We start from the raw sequence: 19,420 nt of genomic DNA on the forward strand, positions 1-19,420 counted from the left end.
TTCATCACAACTTGCAGACATTCATACTAAAGCTTTGCATCCAGCACAATTTCAATCTTTGTTGTCCAAGCTGAGCATTAAGGATATATATGCTGCAGCTTGAGGGGGATATTGGAATTATTTTATTCTCTGTTCATATCTGTGCATTTATGTTCATATATTTTTATACTTATATTCCTTTTTTATATTACTATAAATAATTATATATACCTCGACGTGAGGGGGGTGTGTTGGAAGAAAAGAATAACCCTTGTCCTGGATTTTTCTTGATATATCTCAAGATCCTTATTGCTGCTACATAATGATCTTCCAAAGGATTGGAAAGAAATTGACTGAGAGTACTAACAGCAAAACATAAATCTGGATATGCTTGCTTTCTTCTTTTCTAACATGGTATCAGAGCCATGATTAGAGCCCATCCTAGTGATTTCTGTTGTTGTTGGGCATGTTGTTCCACCCGCTATCGGACCACCCATTAAAATGTCTAATCCCACGCTCGAGATGTATATACTTCTTCCCTTATATCCTATCTCTTCATAAATCATATGTCTTGGCTTTCCTACAATTTTTCTACTTCAATGATTATAGGTTTTAGAAGTGGACTTTAAGCCTAACTCAACCCCACAAAACCAGCTTGTAGAGTGAAGTTTGCACCCACTTATATACACTTAAATGGCCTCATCTCTAGTCGATGTGGGACTTCCAACCCAGACAAGGAATTCATTCCCAAATCCAACACCTTAAGAGATTTCAGCATGCCCAATTCTTTAGGTATTATTCCAATGAGATTGTTGCCATGTAAGATCCTGCAGCGATAAGTACCAAAAATCAGTCACAACCATGATATTGAAGTACTATAAGTCATGGTAATAACACCCAATCACTAACTAAGGTTTGGAGAATGATGTAAGGATTGCAGAAACAAGGAACATACAGTTCTTGTATGTATGTGATTTTCCCAAATTCTGGAGCAAGAAAGCCCTTCAACGAAGCCCCCGATATATTACTGCAAAAAAAGGAATCCACTCTGTCGAATTAGGAATGTGCTAGCTTGGGAAAGTATGCCATTAATTAAACATCTCAGTCATGGTTGATGAAGCTCGTCCCATTGCAAGAGAGGACTAATAAGCAAAAGAAATGTACTACATGTTATAATGGATCCATGGTATCTTACAGCTTGATGACATGATCTCGCGTTGCAGTGCAAGAAACACCATTCCAGTCACAAGGATCTGACTCCAGAGTATTCCAATTGGACAAAGCCTTATGTGGATCTTCATAAACAGCTTCTTTGAATCTTCTAAGTGCCAAAACTGAGAACAAAAACCAAATTCTACAGCTCAAAAATATGTTAAAAGAAACAGAGTAAATGCTTCATTATTGTGAATGTATACCGTAGTTAGCCAAGACAAGAATGCAAACCAATTAATCGATCCTAAAATTTCCAAGTTCACACAAGAACCAGAAATGGAAAATTTTGCTACGTGATCCAAACAGAAGTCAACACATGTAAAAACTCGAGATCTGAGAGAGAAAGTGAGTTCTCCACCATAACTCTTACCTTCATTATTTGAAGGCAACCCGACAGAAGCCACTAAAGAGAGCACGGAAACCAAACCAATCAACAACAATAAAGTACACAACTTCATGTTCTTCTCCCAAATTTTCTACACTGTGTTGCTTCTGCTTCTTCTTTTCTTCTTCTTCCTCGTTCGTTAGTCACTGCCAAGGTGGTCTTCCCAACAAAAGTGCAACTCAGCAAAAAAGAATGATGGTATGAAACTGAATTTCCCAGAACTTGCAGGGATTTATACCCCAAAAGAAAAAGGTACAAGCTTGGCCAAGTTGAGAGGTTCAGAAAATGCACACTACTGATAGAGTTTTAAATGGTGGATTTGAGAGGTGTGAGGAAGAGGGTGACACTGACATTGGACTATACTAAAGTCTGAAGACAACCCAGAAGAGGATGAAACTTGGATTCAAAGAGAGTTTATCCAAGTTTGGATTTTGATGGCACTGAGTGAGGCCTATGAAAAAAAGAAGGACCTTTTTATTTTGAATTATGTTAAAAATGGCGGTTTGTGGATATCTTTAAGGTAAAAACTATTTTGTTTTTGTGCATTGTGTTCTTGGGACCTGGACTGTGCATTTCTCTCTTTCAAAATGAAAGCTATTGGCAGTGATTAGTGTTTCCCATAGGGAGGTGCAGATTGCTATGTACGTCTTCTATGTCGTCACACGAGAACTTGGTATTCTCATCCTTCCATTAAACCATTATTATCACTTCAATTTATCGCTTCCTTTTCTCTAAACTCAATCTCATTTGCCAATTCAAATAAGTTTCACACGCAGTTCAAAAATATACCAGGATGTTTCTTAAAAGAAACATTTTTCTAAAGATAAAAGTAAAAAAAAATAAAAAATTCTACATATAAATAGAAAGTTAAATAATTAGGAATCTTCAAGTAAAACAACCCATTAATTAATTCATGTTGTACTTCTTTAAAAATAAAAAGACATATATAAATATATGGATAAAATATTCAAATATGTATGCGTTAGTTTGTTGTTTTGTGGAGTGATGAGAATATAGATATCATGATTTATTGTAACANATAAATAAATAAAGACAAAAAATGACATGAATTGACTTTTCGCACAACATAAATTTACTTCCCATACCCCCGTTTTTAAATCTCACATTCTCTAGTTAATAAAAATAAGTATTAATGTGTTATTTTATGAAAAACAAAACAGAAACAATAAAGATGTTTTTTTCTTTAATAATTACTCTCATGTTTGTATACATTTAAACAAAATTGCATTCCTGACATTAAAAGAAAAAATAAAACATTTGAAGCCCAGCCCATAAAGCTCCCAATTGGGACAGAGTTAAAACTTTTTATTATTTCTCCAAGTATATCTTTGTCATATAACCCTTGTATTTCTCAATCGTGCTATCGTCTTCTGTAGGGTTCTAGTGTTCCAGTGGGTAGAAGAGAAGAATCGGTGCGTCCGACAAGGTTAGTGTTCGTTTCAACAACTTGAGAATTATATAGATCTATTATGCCATATATGCTAGCAGCTTTGTCGTTTTTAGGGCTCACCAGATTAGGGTTTTTTGATTGACGAAGCTCTTCTTCTTCGTTAGTCTCCTACGATTCACTCAGCACTGTTCTTTGTCTATGCGATTTAGTACTTGTCTCCTCGCGTTTTGCCCTCGCTCGCCGTCGGCCGCAATCTCGCCGTCAGCGGTGGTCGCGTCGTGCCCCCTTCGGTGGTCGCACCGTTTCGCCTCTGTTTGTGTGATCTGTTTCGCACTCATCTGCGTGGGCCTCTGTTTCACTCATCTGTTGACATCCTTTGTTCGTGTCCTTCGTGTGGTATAATGTAATGAAATATTTTTTTTTTCTGAAAAGTAGTAAGCCTTTGTTCTTATCCTTTTTTTCACTCAACTGCTGCAGTGTTTTTTAGTTTCTATGTTTTATAGTGAAAACCAACTTTTTAAGCTTGGTCTAGATAGCTCTCTATCAACAGGTGCCTAGAAGGATAAAGTTGTGGAGTATATATAAATGATAATGGGATGAGTGTGTTAGAGTAATAGAGTGAGTAGTTGATTAAACTGTGCAACTCAACCTGCTTTAGGAATTTTACCAAAATGGAAAATACTTTTATGTTTGTCAGATTAATAATAAGTAGAGTAGTATTGAGTTCTAAAACTAACTTTTTCATTTTAAATTTAATGGGCTTAATGAGAAATTAAGGAAAAGTTTTCCCACCATGGACAAACCAATTTTTCCGTTTTGGTGAGTCTTCTTAAGTTTCATTTGTCATCTATCTTTATAGAACCCTCTTTTTTTGCCTAATCAAACTTTCCTTTGCTTCTTGTGGATCCTCTGTGTCTTATGAGATTCACAGCCTCTTGGTTCTTCATCACCTCCAAAATATATATTGAAATTCATGATCCACTGTTTTCTAATGACCAAGCATTAGAAGTTACTTAATATTCTGGGACTTACCTCCCATATGTCATTGCTGGCCAGGATAAAAAAATTCAGTATCACAAGCTTTTCTCCATTTATCACAAAACAGTTGTGCACAAAACAATTTTGCACATGTTATGATGTTTATCATCATAACAGCATACATAATAAATGATACCAAAATCCATTGATATATATAATTTTGCACATGTTTGTTTACCGTTTTAGAATTCCTATTTGATGGTGTTTTGGATTTTGTGCATTCGGTTTGTTGCTGGAATGGAATGTGAGGTCTCGATTTCTGGCTGCAACTTTGTCTAGGTCTCGCAAGAGATGGTGTTTCTGGTTTGAATGAAGAATATTGGATTCCGGTTCCTGGTTTTCTGAATCTTATTTAGTATGACTAATTGTGGTAGAATGATGTAAGATGCTTTATTGTTTTAGTTTGATTTAGTTTGAGCTGTGACATTTGTCTAACATTCGCTTGTGCTGAAATTTGTTGGGTCTTTTTAATTACCCGGATATTTGATTTATGTTGTTTCAACCTTGGATCAGTTTAGTAGGGGATTTGAATTTTGTTAAACCATGCCATATGTATTCATTTCTTTCAATTGCTTTCTCCGTTCCTAGTCTAAGGTGATAGTGGAGAGTGATGGACGGAACTTCGTCTTCTGTAATTGACTTCGCTGATATTCCACTAAATCTTAATGTCCTTGTCATTGATACTGACCCCGAAGCTCTTGAATTCATCAAGAAATCATGCGAAGAGAATATTCGTTGCAAAGATATTTCTCATCAAGGTTAGATATATATAATATTCTATTCGTAATCATTCTTTGAGAGAAATATGTAATTTTTATGCTTGAATTGTGTGCAGCTGTAATATGTTTTGAATCTTCAATGGCTGTGGAGGTTTTGCTGAAAAAAGAAATAGACATTCATTTGATCGTCATGGAGCTTCATATGCCAATGATGAATGGCTATGAATTCATGCAATTTCTCGATGAAGAAGGATTTGATATTCCTTTTGTCAGTAAATAACTAGTCTTTTACATTTTTACTCAAGTTTACAACTTTTGACTGTTTAACCATCAAGTAACTAGTCTTTCACATTTTTACTCAAGTTTTCAACTTTTGACTTTTAACCATCTGCAGTGATGTCGTCTAAGTCTGATGGTATTCCTTTTTCTTCCATGGAAAAGGCTTTCGAACTTGGGGCTATCGAGTATTTCTTTAAACCCTTCCGTGGTCGTGATCATCTGCTAGATTTGTGGTCACCTTTCTTAAAGCATTATATCGCCAGGCGTAAAGAAGATGATGAGACAAGTGATGGAGAAGCCAAAGCCGATGACACCCTCCACAAGAAAGATGACGATGTCACCCTCCACGAGAAAGATGACACCCTCCACGAGAAAGATGACACACCCTAGTATGATCAGCAGAGTAGTGCAAAATCCATAGTTGCGTCTCGGTGCTTCTCTCTCTTTCTCAAAGTATCAGTTGTGTTTCTCTCTCAAATGCCACGTACACACAATCATTTTAAACATCAGAAATATTAATAAGGGGTGAAGTTACGGTTTTAACCCCTATTCTAGTAGTTTTGGTCCTCTTTGTGGGAATGGAATTTGGGCAGAAGAGAGAAAGGGAAAAGCAATGGATGGAGTTCACGAGAATTGGAATTGCGAATAGTGAGACAGATTTTAAGGTGGCTGTTTGATAATGTCTATAGTGAAAAGGAGACGTATTATTATTATTATACTTCTATTTGTGTTGTCATGTTATGTCTTTTCCTAAATGGAAAATAATATTTTAATATCAATTTTTTGATACCATTTTGACATTGCATACGTGTCATGGATAATTTTAAATTAAAAAAAAAAAAACTTTGGTTTTTTTTTTAATATTTTGGACAATGATATTTTAACACCATTTTTTGACATTATTTTGACACTGTACACGTGTCAAGATGTGATTGGAAGGGATATATTTGGAAGAGAAAAACTAAAGTTTGTTTTTTAATTTAAAATCGTCCAATTATATTTTGACATGTGTGCAGTGTCAAAATAGTGTCATAAAATGGTGTTAAAATTTTATTTTCCATATCTTTATATCAGTTTTTTTAATTTAAAATCGTTCAACTATATCTTGACACGTCTGTAGTGTCAAAAATTTGTGTTAAAATATCATTTTAGTTTAATGTCAACTTTGCAACTAGTTTTCTTTCATTGGTGGGTTTTGTGCATAGGATTCACACCATAGAATGTAAATACATTGTAGGGTTCTTTTACATACAAATCACATGGAAATGAGATTTTCTATTTTTTTTTTCAATTTTTAAACTTTTGATTGAAAAGTGTAACATTAAATAGGATTGTCGTTCTTATTTGACGGTGTTGGTTGACACCAATCCACACGATTTGTACAGTATGTGTCCGAGGATTTCCCTACTAAATTATTCCGACACGTATGTTAAAAAACATGAAACAAATATTTCATATTAAATAAAATTAAAACCCAGATTAGGTTCCTACCAAATTAGAAATAATTTAATATGGTGATTTTGGTCTATAACAATTTGAACTTTAATTTATTAAGCTTTTAAAAGACCAGCCAATTCATTATGCAGATAAGCATTATTTAAAAAAAAAAAACTGTGAAAAAAAAGTAGAAGTGATTGTATATAAAGAATTGAATTTATATTTTTAGTGGGAAATAAAAGGAGTATTATTATAAAGCAATTTCATGATGATGTGAATAAATGTATCCCAGAGTGGTTGGTAATGAAAGGATACATACAGCCAACTTTCGTTTCTAGAAAAGTCAAAGTTCGAGTACGGCTGCTATGCCTCGTTTCATCAATCAACACATGCCTTAATAAATATAATAATAATAATAACTCATACAAGATGATTAAATATTTACTTAATCTTTTTTATTGTTGACAAAATTATATAAATCAATTGTAGAAAAACAAATCTGAATCTTAAATTAATCAATATGTTTCTATCGTTATGATTGGACCAAAATAGTTAGGAACCTAATTTTAAAATTTGGTATATTATTTCAATATTTCTATTGATAATATGCTCGTTTTATCGTATAATAACTTTTTTATAATGGATGTTTTGAATGATATATTTAATATTTAATACATACTTTATTATAGAAGAAAAAACTAATTAGAAATAAATGTTTCATGGTCATGTATTGATGATATATATTGTTGTGTGTTGAAGCAGAAACTCGAATGAAAAAAATATTGAGATGTAGACAAAAGAAACTTCTTTTTATTATTAAATGTAAACATAACATGAGTTATACCAAAGTTAAAAATTAGAAGGAACATCAAAACTTTAAAAATTTCAAAGAAGCCAAGATTGTGTTAATGTTGTTGCTAAATTGTGCAAATCTTGTTTTGACGGATTAGAGAGTGATTTCTGCTTGAAAATTGACAAAGACGATGTTGCATACATTTAAGTTTGAAAAAGAAAATTAATTGAGGATATACTAACATGTAGGTACTTTGAATTTTGTCTTTCAATTATAAGTTTTTTTTTTTATTCAATTGATCAATGTTAAAAGCACGAATTCATAATAAAAAATACAACATCAAAAAGGTAATTTAAATTCCTATATATTATATTTAATTAGTTACATTAATTTGATGGATTGACCAATAACATGATTTGTCAGCATACTTAGAATATTAATGTCTTTGGTGTTTGAAAAAGCTCAGTTCAATGCAAGTAGTAATTTGATTTCAAACCAGTTAGTCCTGTGATTCTAATGCAAGTATTATAAGTTTTTCAAAACAAATTCTTCCAGTTTACTAAAGGAACAAAATAGTGTTCTTTCTTTATAACTATAAGACTGGTACACAGATTTTGTACAAGTTATTATATTAAAGAGTCTTGTTTTTTTACAATAATTTCGTCTTCTCAAGGTTTGTAATATTCTTTTTCTTCAACATTGTCTTATATAGAGTTATGAGAAATACTCGTTAAACATATTTTGTATTTGGTATGAGGTTGATTCTTCTTGTGTTTATATAAGTTTTAGTACATTAAATGTTTTTTTATAAAGTATTGATTTAAGATATCTTAAGTGTTTTTGACCAAGTATTTAATATGCATAACATTTTTAACAATACATGCTAGAAAATGCTTAATATCAAACATTTTTTTTTAATTAAGTATATTCCTTTTTGTCTATTCAAAGGACAATTTATATATATTGTAGTCATACCTGTTGGATGAAGTATATATTAAACATTGCTTACACATATTGGGATACATTAAATAGAAAAGTCAATGATTTATTTAATATTATCACAACTTTTAAATTTGACTTGTATTTTTTAAATATGACTTCATTTTACAAAAATTATGTGAGACACAAGCTCTTCTCTCAACTTACTTAAAATCCATAATTATTTTTAAGTCAAATGTATTACAACTATGTAAAAAAACGAAAATGAAGGATGAAAGGAGAAAATAAATAAGATTTAGGAAGGATAAAAAAACTAAAAAGGATAGAGAATTTTTTCACATGTTATATTGTCCATAACTTTATTCTCACCATACGTGAAAAGAGATTACAATTTTTTTTTGATAGGAAATATAAAGAAATGATAACAAAACAAAACAACAAATGTTGCAATAATTAAATAAAAGAAACCAAAGGGAGTAAAGTAGATGTAACTATATTAAGATAAAAGAACATCAAAGATTGATTAAATTCTTGATAAGATTCCATAATTCATTCTTCTTACTAAACATGACAAAAACAAACACAACATAAATAAATAAGACTAACTCAATACATTATTATTGTCAAAATGAACTTGTATTGAGTAATTAATCAAACATAGCCAAGTTACTGACTTGATACACTTAGTCTAATCTTTGAAACCAAAATCCCTTTGTTGGAGAACAATCTTTGGTTGTTGAAGTTGCAATATCATTTGCAAGTGTTGTTAATGTGGCATACAAAAATTTGATAGAGGGATTGATTTTGACTCGTGATTAGCAGTTAAAGATATGCTGATACAGTCTAGATTACACAAGACGTTAAAAGAAATACATACATTATTGATATTGATGCAGGTATGTGGTGATTATCCACAAACATTGATTAAATTGTTTAATTCCAAGTAAGTATATTTTTTATGATAGAGTATGAATAACTCTTATTGTAGGTTATGGAGATAAAAAAGGAAGATGTGTTTGTTTCAATCATGGTAGAGATTTTTTGGTTGACAAAAATAATATATCTTGAAAAGTTCTAGACCACCTAAGATAAACAATGGAGTGAGTGATAATAACTATATAATGAATTTAAAGTTTATGATGTTTAGATATCGAATAAAAATATTTTAAATTTGTATTTAACTTTTTCTTAGTAATAGAATGTTATAAGATTTGGTTTAAAATTTTATTTTTTTAAAAAATATGTGTATTTAAGATCGAAGAAAATGGAAAAAAAGTTTGTATTGTAAAAAATTTCAAACATTATTTTTCTTCTCCAATTTTGGAATTTCATTATACTCTGGTTTTTTTCTCTTATCTATATTATTAAGGTAATTTTCGATAATAAAAACATTGATGTTTTTGGTATATGTTTTTTTCCATCACAAAATATCTTTTATACATTTTTGTTTACACATATAACCAAAACCTATCATAAATTATTCATAAATTATGTTGAGCTTGAATCTAACACTTACCAATATTATATTTTCTTTTATTAGAACTTAATAAGATAATTTTATTTGTCTATTGGATTTTGTCTAATAATCATTGAGTATATCAAATTCTAGTACTTGTATGATACTTTTTTATTACAATTTTTGTTTGGTATCAAATGTATACTATCTAATGTTTATGGTATGTCAAAAAATGGTAATCCAATTAGGGGTGCGTTCATCACAATTATCCGAATCAAAAATAAAAGATAAATATTGTTGGATTTGATTTGATTTTAATTTAATATAAAACATAAATAACAATAAAATAATATTACAGTTTAGTTTGGATCGTTTTTGTTACAATAAGATTGTAAAATGTTTAAAAAAAAAATGTTATATGCCACTATTATATTTATAATTTAAATTTCATCTCATATTCAAGTACATAATAATTATAGGTAAAAAAAAATTCATACAGATTAATTATCTTGTTTAAATAAATATGAATATGTTATACATAAATTTCCAGAAATATTATCTATATTGTTACGGTGTAAATTTACTGGGACCGAAGTACTAACCTCAATGAGGTCTTTTTCTGTGCTTCTGCCCGTTTTTCGTGATTTCTGACCGTACGTCTTCTCGTCGACTTAGGCACTCCGACGCTCAAGTTAGGCGTGTATAAGAGATTCTCTGTTGGAAGAGAACTGATGAGAGATATGTTGTATGCAGTGTGAGTGAAGTGTATTCAGAGAGCGTACCTTGTTTGGAATCCTCTGGCCTTTATTTATAGGCTTTGGATTGATATAATATTAACAGTAATATAAACAGAATAAAATATAATCTTACTTGACATATCTCTGTTATAATATCTTTATAAGATATATCCGGTGAATATATCCGAATGATATATTTTTATGAATATTTTATACGCTGGCCTTTTATGCTGGAACCTGGAATTGGGCCTTGAGCCCAATGGGAATGTGTGGACCGTTTGTCCACTACGACCGTTCTGTCTTTAGCTATTTCCGATCGTTGGAAATATAGGATCGTACATATATAATACCAGATTTAAATATAATAAACAGTTTGGTTTATTTTGATTTACTTTTCTATTTTCAATTAAAATTAAAATTTAACTGTAAAATGGTAAATCAGAAAAATCTAAGATAATTTTGATCAGTTTTCGACTTTTAGAAGGATTTTCGGATTTTTTTCTTTATCGGTTTAGCTTTCAATATTTTAAAGTGAAACCGAAACTTCTTCATAAGTATTTATTGTTTTCTGTCATAACCTTTTAACAGTATTGATGTTGAAGTCTGAAAAATAACACTTTTTAATTTAAAAAAGGTTTAATTTCATAAGAATACAAAAGTTATTTGCTATACTCTGCTTACAACGACCTAACCATTTTGACTCTTGACATCAACTCTAAAATTGACACAACCTTTTATAATTAAAGCACATAAATTAAGGAACATAACTAATATTTTTATTAATATTAAAGATTTTAAACTTTCTGTGAAGTTCTTCTATAAATATCTTATCAATCAGTCCTTTTTTATTATTATTTCTTAAAAAAAATCGGAATAAATATATAAAACATTTAAAATTCAATGAAGAAACACTTTCAATATATTTAACTTTATTTCTAATTATTTACTCTTTCAAAATTAAGATAAGATTTGATGACTGTGTCTGAGTAAAGTAATATAATACTTTTGAAAGTAATCGATGACCAAATTACTTTACTTTTTATGTCTTTGTGATTCTTTTTGGGTTTCCTTTTTTTTTATAAGATATACTATAATTTAACTAAATATATTTTACCATTTTATATAATTTTTTAATAATATTATTACAACTTATTTTTCTTTATAAATTTGAATTTTACCAACTTGTTTAATTATAAAATATTTAAATCAAAATTAAAAATAGACAACGCAATAATTGACACAATATTACAACAAGATAGAAAAAAAGAAAACAAATAAACTAACGAGATAAAAAGAAAAAAGTAGATAACACTAACTAAAGTAACACAATAAAATAAAAGAATTAAAATCAAAGTTTAAAAGTAGTAACATAAATTTGAATACCATCTTTTTCTATCTACCAAAATTACTTATTTTAGATAAATAAACTTATATTATTACTATCATATTTATATTAAAGTTAAACTAGATTAGTAAGATGGAGTTAAGCCTCTTAGGCATTCTTAGACTCTTTCAAATTGTAATATGGTTCCATTGGTGTCTGCTTCCTTGCTACTTCCTACGGTTCTGAAAGCCAAATCAAAGGTCCCAGTTTCTGCTAAATGAGGATGAAACTTCTTACGAAGTTAGTGTCTGTTAAAAACTGAGTCTTTGTCCGTGTTGACTTGGCTTGGTCTTAATCCAGTGTGTGATAGTTTCGTCTTATACTTCAACTTTTTCCTTGTTTGCTTGTTCTCTACCTTCAAATTTAGTAATGGCACCGAAAGTTTCGAGCTTGGAAGCAGCCCAGAAAGCTATAGACTCAATTGGGCTGGGTTTTGACATAACACAAGATATAGGTTTTGACAACTGTAAGAAGGGTTCAAGGTTGATATTTGTGGATGAGAAACAGTGCCGTCTGCTTGAGATTCCTGGAGGAGGGATTTCAATTCCAAATGTCCCTAACTCTATCAAACGTGTCAGAGGGGAATCCATTAGAGTCTACTCAGAAGTGCTACCCTTGCAACAGGCATGCTAATTCTGAATATGTTACTATTTTTATATGCTTCGGAAGTGTTATCAGCATACTGTAGTACGCTTTATATATATATATATATATATATAAAATATATTCTTCATTATTGGCTGATATTTGTTAGAAGGGTATGTTAGAAATAGAGTTGTTGCCATTGGCAATGTCGTGTACACTTACATTAACCTTAAGGCAGATGTTACTTTGTGTGACCCTATGCTGTGTTTCAGATGTTGGAGCACTTCAACCAGGAAATGTGCCTTGGTGGACGNACTGCATCGGGTCATTTCTGTGCTTCATTTGGGTTATCCAGTCGAGGTATAAAGGATTTGACTTCTATCAAGTCTCTTGCTTATGATGGTTGGTTCATCAAACGCTATGCCATTGAATTAGAAAAGTATCATGGTGAACTCCTTGATCATGTCAAAGAAGCAGTGCCATCGTCGTGGGACCCTGATGCCTTGGCAAGGTAAGACTTTGAGGCCTTGTAGTAGTATGATGTAACAAGTTACTACTCCATGTATCGAAAAGTGTTTTTGGCCCAGAAATTATGAGCTTCTCTTGCAGTGTTTACCGTTTCAACATATTTTTACGATCATGTTAGGTATTTTTAGTTCATTCATTACCACTCACCCAATTAATACTAGTTCAAACCTTTTTTTTCTTTTTGTTAATTTCAATCTATTTTAGAGACTACATGTAATGCTTTCCTTCACCAGATATAATGCATCAAGTAGGAAAACAATGTCTTTAATCACATCATAAATTTCAATCTGTATATTTCATAAATCTCCTCATCCTCTGCTGCGTTAATTCTTCAATTATCAAGTTATGAAGGGATGTCTTGAGTGAAACAAATTACATTGCATAACTGTAAGTTCAGAATGATAAAATTGTTATACTGATTCATGCAAGGTTTATAGAACGTTTTGGAACTCATGTCATAGTTGGGGTGAGCATGGGAGGGAAGGATGTTTTATATCTTAGACAAGAGACATCATATCTTGGACCTACTAGTATTCAGAAACTTTTGAAGGATACAGCTGACACGAAGTTCAATGATTCTGCAGACAATAATTGCCAGGCTTCTGAAGACTTCAGTAAAGAAAAAGAGGTGTCATTGTATTTCTTTATTAACTTGATTTAGTCGTTCTGAATTTTTAGTTGGAAATAGAAAATAAATATTATAATAGAGTGGTCAGATTGAAAGTTTACATATTAGTTTGATTCTTTGGTAGGAATTTGGGATTGGGAAAAGAAAGTCCTTCCCCTTCCACTTCCCTTAAAAAAAAGAACTAACGATGCAAATTTTGTGCTAAAGAGAGTACTTTCCCATAACAATAATTAATTTTTAAAAGTTGATTTTTGTTAGGGCAATTTCTTTTTGTTGATGATTAACTTATAAGTAGTTTTAGAGTAAATAATGGGGGATTACTTTTACTGGCAACAAAGTCAAGTCTTGATGAGACAATGTTTAGTCTTTCAAGACAAGCCTGTGGTGGTTTCGTAAGACCATAAAATGACTTGCTTCCTATTGGGCCAGCACCTGGAGGGTCCACAAAGTACCAAGTTTTGTTACTTTCTAAGGTCTTGATCTAGGCCCGCATAGCATCTTGCCACCATATGCATTTATTTGCCTCTGCATGAAAAGCAAGTTCACTATCAGATGAGGGTGACATCACATACCTATGATGTTATGTTGAGGAGAGATTTGAAGTCATTGAGACTAAGTGGCCTTTGTTGAGCACACATTGACCTTTATGGGCTTGGCTGGGAGTCGTCTTGTTGAGAAGTCAGTGTTGATTGGTCCTCAAGACAAGTTCCATGTGTTGAAAATGATGACACTTGTGATGGCATTACATACGACCAAGGTTTCCCTGGTGAGAGTATGAACCAGGACAAATCCTTGTGTCATCTTTGAATCTTAAAATATACCCTTTCTAGCTTGTGTGTCAAACTTGCTCCTATGAGGCTGCAACATGCTATAGTAAGACAAGCTTCCTAACACCCAGAGAGTTCTAAGATCAGGATAAGTACCATATAGGTGTTCATAGGATGATTTATTATGAAGAACTTGAGATAGAATTCTTTTATAAGGTACAGAGCATGAAGGACACTGTGTGACCAAAACATTTTTGGAAGCTTTTGCTTGAAACGCCAAGGCTCCTCTTACATTAAGAAAGTGTTTGTGGCAGGTTGAACACTGCCATTTTGCTGAAGTGTTTCTGTAATGGATAATTCCCTTGAATGCAAATAAGTTGGGGAGTGCAAATTCTAGGTTATTGTTGCTTTTGTCGCACTTGGCTGTCTTGTTGAATTGTAACTCCTTTACCATGTTACTTATGTAGTCGTCGATTAAATCAAGTGTTAATTTTATGATACAATCTTGCTGCTGGAATGTTAGTGGGAGGTTAACATATGCACTGTTGGGCAGGTGCATTGAGGATTCTCTCTATAATGCTCGATTCTTCCTTGAGTGTTCTGAACTGAGTGAAGTTTTCAGCTTATTATAAAAAAACTGAGTAAAGTTTTCAGATATTGTCATTGTACATTGTCTACGAGCATCCAGGACTTCTTGTAACTTTGAGACACTTTAGATATCCTCAAGTTAGTCTTTCCTTCAAGTTGTTGCACAATATTGATTTCATTTTCAATGGATGGAGTTATAAATGGAACCGAATTTAGGATCCAGGAATTAACCATGTTGTTGCAACTTGCAATGCTCCTAGGCTTCGCAGTTCAGATCTTGACCTGCTGAAATTACTATGCTTCCATCAATGAATTAGTGCTTGTTCTTCAAGACCAATGCCCCCTTCAAATGGTTGTTGCCCACACATGACAGTCCTCCATTGTGAGAACTGGTGTTATTGCAACCAGTTGATGGACCTACCTTCATTAGGATGCCCATAAGAGACTTGCCTGATCTGAATTACCGTTGCTCTGTATGATGGAGCTTTCAACACTATTGATCATGTCACTGAAACCTCCTCCTCTGGAGTTTGAGTTTATTGTCATCACAAATGTGTGAAAATGTGAATGATGTGCTGCAGAGTTTTATGTGTGGTCTGTATGACCTGTGTTTTCAACCTCGAATCAGTCATCAAACATTGAATCTCGAAAACCAGTCTTGTAAAGAACTGGTAGAACTTGTTCAAAACCAGGCATAATCTATTTGCTTTATATTTTAATTAAAAAACTCAATGTTAGCATGAATGGTACAACTTCAATCCAGCTGATAGTTGATAGTTATTGATAAAATAATTACTAAGTCTATCTATGTTAGTTTAATCTGCAAGAATAAAGTACGAAGTAGTGTGTTGGGTTATCTCTAATAATTATACCTAGCAGTCTGGGACAATTCTTTTACCTTCCATCATCTTCCTAGTGTATCAACTCTTTGTCTATATAAATAGTAGAACATGAGAAGGGTCTTTTATGTCCTCATGAATATATTTTCTCAGTTTTAATCTTAAGTGTTATATTAATTATTGTTTTTTAGTTTCTATTTATTATTGCTCTGTGTGGTGAATTTAAAGGTCTTCAGACATATTTGATTTGATTTCATGTTTAATTTTGAATATTATATGTTATGACATTTATAAGTGAAGTTTAACTCTAAATATTATGAATTTATGGATATTATACTACTTTGTGTTTAATATTGCTTAATATATTTATATTGAAATTAAAATCATATTGTTTAGTTATTACTTGTTCAACTATGGTTATATAATTGAACCACTACTTTCATTAGTTAAGGACGGGTTCCATTTTTAAAATTCTAGTGATAAGATACATTTGAAACTTTTCATCTAACATTCTGGCCGGTATGTGGATGCTATGGGTTTTCATCGACTTAACTCCTCCCGTTTACCAGCTTCAAAAGGAAATCCACGCCTTCCAGAGGGTGAGAAATGATTCTTGGTTTTGATTCACAACTTTTATATGTGACTGATCCATATTGTACGTATATTCTTTTCCAGGCAATTTCAGAGGTTGGGGAGGTCCCCTGATTATTGGGATTTGTTGCCAAGTATCCTTGGTGAACCGTATCTTCAATTGACTCTTGTTTCCTTNCTGCACTTGTTACAAAGCATTAGAGGTGTTTTTCAACTTTTATATATGNTTTAAAACAAAGATATGGAAACACAAATCAAAGACAAAATAAAGGAAAAAAAAGACAAGAGAATATCCTTTCACACAAAAAAGACAATTCATACCCAACTTACATAAATATTCTCAGACAAACAACTACTAAAATATAGAACAACATCCCTTAAGGAACGATGAAGTCATTGAAATGATGTAATCTACATGGACTAAAGAAGAACAACGATTGTCCCCACTAGCTTTGAGTAAACATTCATTTTCCTTGTCTATGCCTTTGCCACCAATTTATAGCCCAAAATTTATACCCTGCAAGAAGGACTCTCTAGTCCATACATCCGGAAACTTGCTTATATATGTTAGCATAGTAAAAAAGATATTATGTATATGGGTAATAAGTATTATAAAATGATGTCATGCTAAGTTGCATTGCACCGAAGAATTTGAAAAACATCATGTCATGATTTTGGCTGAGAATTATCAAGGTTAGCCAACAATAACATTCCCCACCCCAAGCAAGCTTGTTAGCTTAATCTAAAGACAGCATAAAGTGAAAGATCATAAACATATGTGAATGGGAATGTATGCATGTGAAACCAAGGTGAGACTAGCATCCTATTGATTTTATGCATAAGATTGGACACAAGCACCAGTCTAATATGAGAACCTCACATTCATAACTTTATTAGTTATTCATAACCAAGTCTCTTGGTGTGGTATGGTTAGGTTTTGAGTTTGAAGTTAAAAGCTTGGACTTTTTAACACATTCAAAGGAATTAAAATAGATTTTACCCAAACCAATAATATGTTGGAAGAAACAATAACTTTTAAGTGTTATCCTTTTATTTTAAACAAAAGATTTTACTTTTTATATCATTTTAATTAAAAAATGATAATTTTTTTTAATCTTTTTAAATACATATATTGTATTTCTTTTTTTAAGGACCTTGATAATAGTTTAAAGTAGTAATGATTTTAAAGATGTCATTCAATTATTTTATTCATAAAAAGTTCAACTATAAATAGATTTTTCTATTAATTGAATTTCATTTCATAAGAACCATTATCTCTAAAACTTTTTCTAAACTCTTTCTATGCTTTTTTCTAGATCTCTAAATAAAAGAAGAACTAAAATTTAAATTCAATTTATTTATTTCATTTATAGCTTTATTATTTCTTTTAAACCTCTCTTCAAATATCACTATTTTTTTAGATTGAACGATAATTTATTAAGTAATATTAATAAAAAGTAAGTTAGTTCTAGCTTGGGTATTTTTTTTTAAATGTGTAAATTTTTATAATTGAGTTTATATTATTTGTATGAGATGAGTAAGTAGTTCATACATTCGAGATATTCACAAATTTTTAATAATATATATTTATAAAATTTGAGTTTACTCATCTGTATAATTTCATCTAAATTTAAACTTGGACTTGTTTGTTTAGTGAAATAACCGATCTTTATCATTGATTTAATAACTTAAACTTAAATATTTTATATACACAATTTTATATATTTTAACTAGAGTTCATATGCGTATATTATATAACAAACCAACCTATATTTCAGTTAATAAATTATCAAGCAGTTTCCAACGAATTTAAAAAGTAGAAAATTATATGCCATAATTCTTTTCTACTTAGTTTTAAATCCTTCACAAATAGGAGTATTTTTAATTGATTTTCTATTAAATCTTGTTGATATATTGGGTATTTAATATTTTTATACTTTTTTAATTGAATTATTATCATTTAACTTTGTTATGAAATGAGTAGTTGTTAATTGTAAAGACCTAGAAAATAGCATTTAAAAATTTAATATTTATTTCTTTTTATAATTTATATTACATAATAAAAAAATAAAATTAAAAATTAAAGAAAAAAAGGAAAATGGAACCTATTGGGCTTTCATTTCAAGTTAGAACGTATTGGGCTTTCTCACTCTATGTTTCACATCCAACCCACATATAAAACATTAACAAAATAGTTAGATATTTGTTTCTCTTTTACTCTCTCTTGCCAAGAGTTAAAAAAATTAAAAAATCTTCAAGGATATATAAACTTCTTTTCTTTTTCATTTTGTATTTTCTTCATATTTTCTTCATGTCTTGTTAAATGTAGGAGTTACTTGAATTTCAATGTGTTTCTTGAATTGATTTATTTATAAAATTTGGTTTTGTACGTTTATTCCTTGTGTTTTTGTGTTGAATGTTTTTTACGACTTCACTACCCATAATTAGAAAGAATATTTTATTTATATATAGAATGAAAATTTATTTTATTGTTATATAGATATAAATATCATATAGCCATTGGATATCTGATAGGAATTTTTATTATCAAGACTTAGTCCTCTTTAATTTCACTAGAAGACATTTAAGTTCGTAACTATAAGATTAAAAATTGTCGCAAAAGAATAATTAAGATTAAATTCTTATTTTCTTAAGCATTTAGATTTCAATAAATTATTAAATCCGACAAACAGTTAAAAATTGAATTAAATTAAAACGTATTTTGAGAATTTTATGTAATTGACACTAGTGCAGCGAGGGGATTTTACCGCGGTTATTTTTCACTATAGGTCGCGGTTTACGAACCGCGGTATATTTTACCGCGGTAGTAAGTCAAAGACTTTAGGCCGCGGTTACAACCGCGGTATATAAGTTTCGCAATATGCAGCGGTTGTATAAAGACCCGCTGCCAAAGTTATTTTTTAAAAAAAAAAATATATATTCCACTATATGCCGCGGTTCAACCGCGGCAAAAGGTGCCACTATAGGCCGCGGTTAGTGCATGAACCGCGGCCTATAGTCTCTTTTTAAAAAAAAAAATTAAAACGAGAAAGTATATGCCGCGGTTGTGGTAAGAACCGCGGCATATTCCCCTGCAGTTTTTTAAAATTGCAGGTCTGTTTTTG

At 31.1% G+C, this 19,420-nt stretch overlaps 3 protein-coding genes across 9 annotated transcripts; 2 read left to right on the forward strand and 1 right to left on the reverse strand.

Annotated features, from left to right (window-relative positions):
* Positions 1 to 245: 245 nt before the first annotated feature.
* On the reverse strand, positions 246 to 2,104 carry LOC106766664 (probable LRR receptor-like serine/threonine-protein kinase At1g63430). The gene is made up of 4 exons (XM_022783061.1): positions 1,562 to 2,104; positions 1,175 to 1,313; positions 935 to 1,006; positions 246 to 806 (listed from the first exon to the last, which is right to left on the reverse strand). The coding sequence occupies exons 1-4, from the start codon at positions 1,647 to 1,649 to the stop codon at positions 659 to 661; spliced, it is 447 nt and encodes a 148-aa protein (XP_022638782.1). The 5' UTR covers positions 1,650 to 2,104; the 3' UTR covers positions 246 to 658.
* Positions 2,105 to 2,874: 770 nt separating this feature from the next.
* On the forward strand, positions 2,875 to 5,823 carry LOC106769483 (two-component response regulator ARR14-like). 6 transcript variants are annotated; one of them, XM_022784341.1, is made up of 5 exons: positions 2,875 to 3,023; positions 4,305 to 4,405; positions 4,614 to 4,783; positions 4,861 to 5,016; positions 5,139 to 5,823. In XM_022784341.1, the coding sequence occupies exons 3-5, from the start codon at positions 4,636 to 4,638 to the stop codon at positions 5,411 to 5,413; spliced, it is 579 nt and encodes a 192-aa protein (XP_022640062.1). In that variant the 5' UTR covers positions 2,875 to 3,023; positions 4,305 to 4,405; positions 4,614 to 4,635; the 3' UTR covers positions 5,414 to 5,823. The 6 variants fall into 6 exon arrangements, with proteins under 6 accessions (XP_022640062.1, XP_022640059.1, XP_014510607.1 ...); XM_022784338.1 differs by lacking the exon at positions 4,305 to 4,405 and adding an exon at positions 3,197 to 3,390 and having other exon boundaries at positions 2,876 to 3,023; XM_014655121.2 differs by lacking the exon at positions 4,305 to 4,405 and having other exon boundaries at positions 2,880 to 3,023.
* A 6,103-nt stretch (positions 5,824 to 11,926) lies between these two features.
* LOC106767603 (MACPF domain-containing protein At4g24290-like) lies at positions 11,927 to 15,953 on the forward strand. 2 transcript variants are annotated; one of them, XM_014652527.2, is made up of 4 exons: positions 11,927 to 12,393; positions 12,627 to 12,865; positions 13,312 to 13,510; positions 14,831 to 15,953. In XM_014652527.2, exons 1-4 carry the CDS (start codon positions 12,139 to 12,141, stop codon positions 14,837 to 14,839), a joined length of 702 nt encoding a protein of 233 aa, XP_014508013.1. In that variant the 5' UTR covers positions 11,927 to 12,138; the 3' UTR covers positions 14,840 to 15,953. The 2 variants fall into 2 exon arrangements, with proteins under 2 accessions (XP_014508013.1, XP_014508012.1); XM_014652526.2 differs by having other exon boundaries at positions 13,312 to 15,953.
* Positions 15,954 to 19,420: the final 3,467 nt, after the last annotated feature.

This window comes from Vigna radiata, chromosome 7 (assembly GCF_000741045.1).
Source record: "Vigna radiata var. radiata cultivar VC1973A chromosome 7, Vradiata_ver6, whole genome shotgun sequence".
In the NCBI taxonomy this organism is placed as follows: Eukaryota; Viridiplantae; Streptophyta; class Magnoliopsida; order Fabales; family Fabaceae; genus Vigna; species Vigna radiata.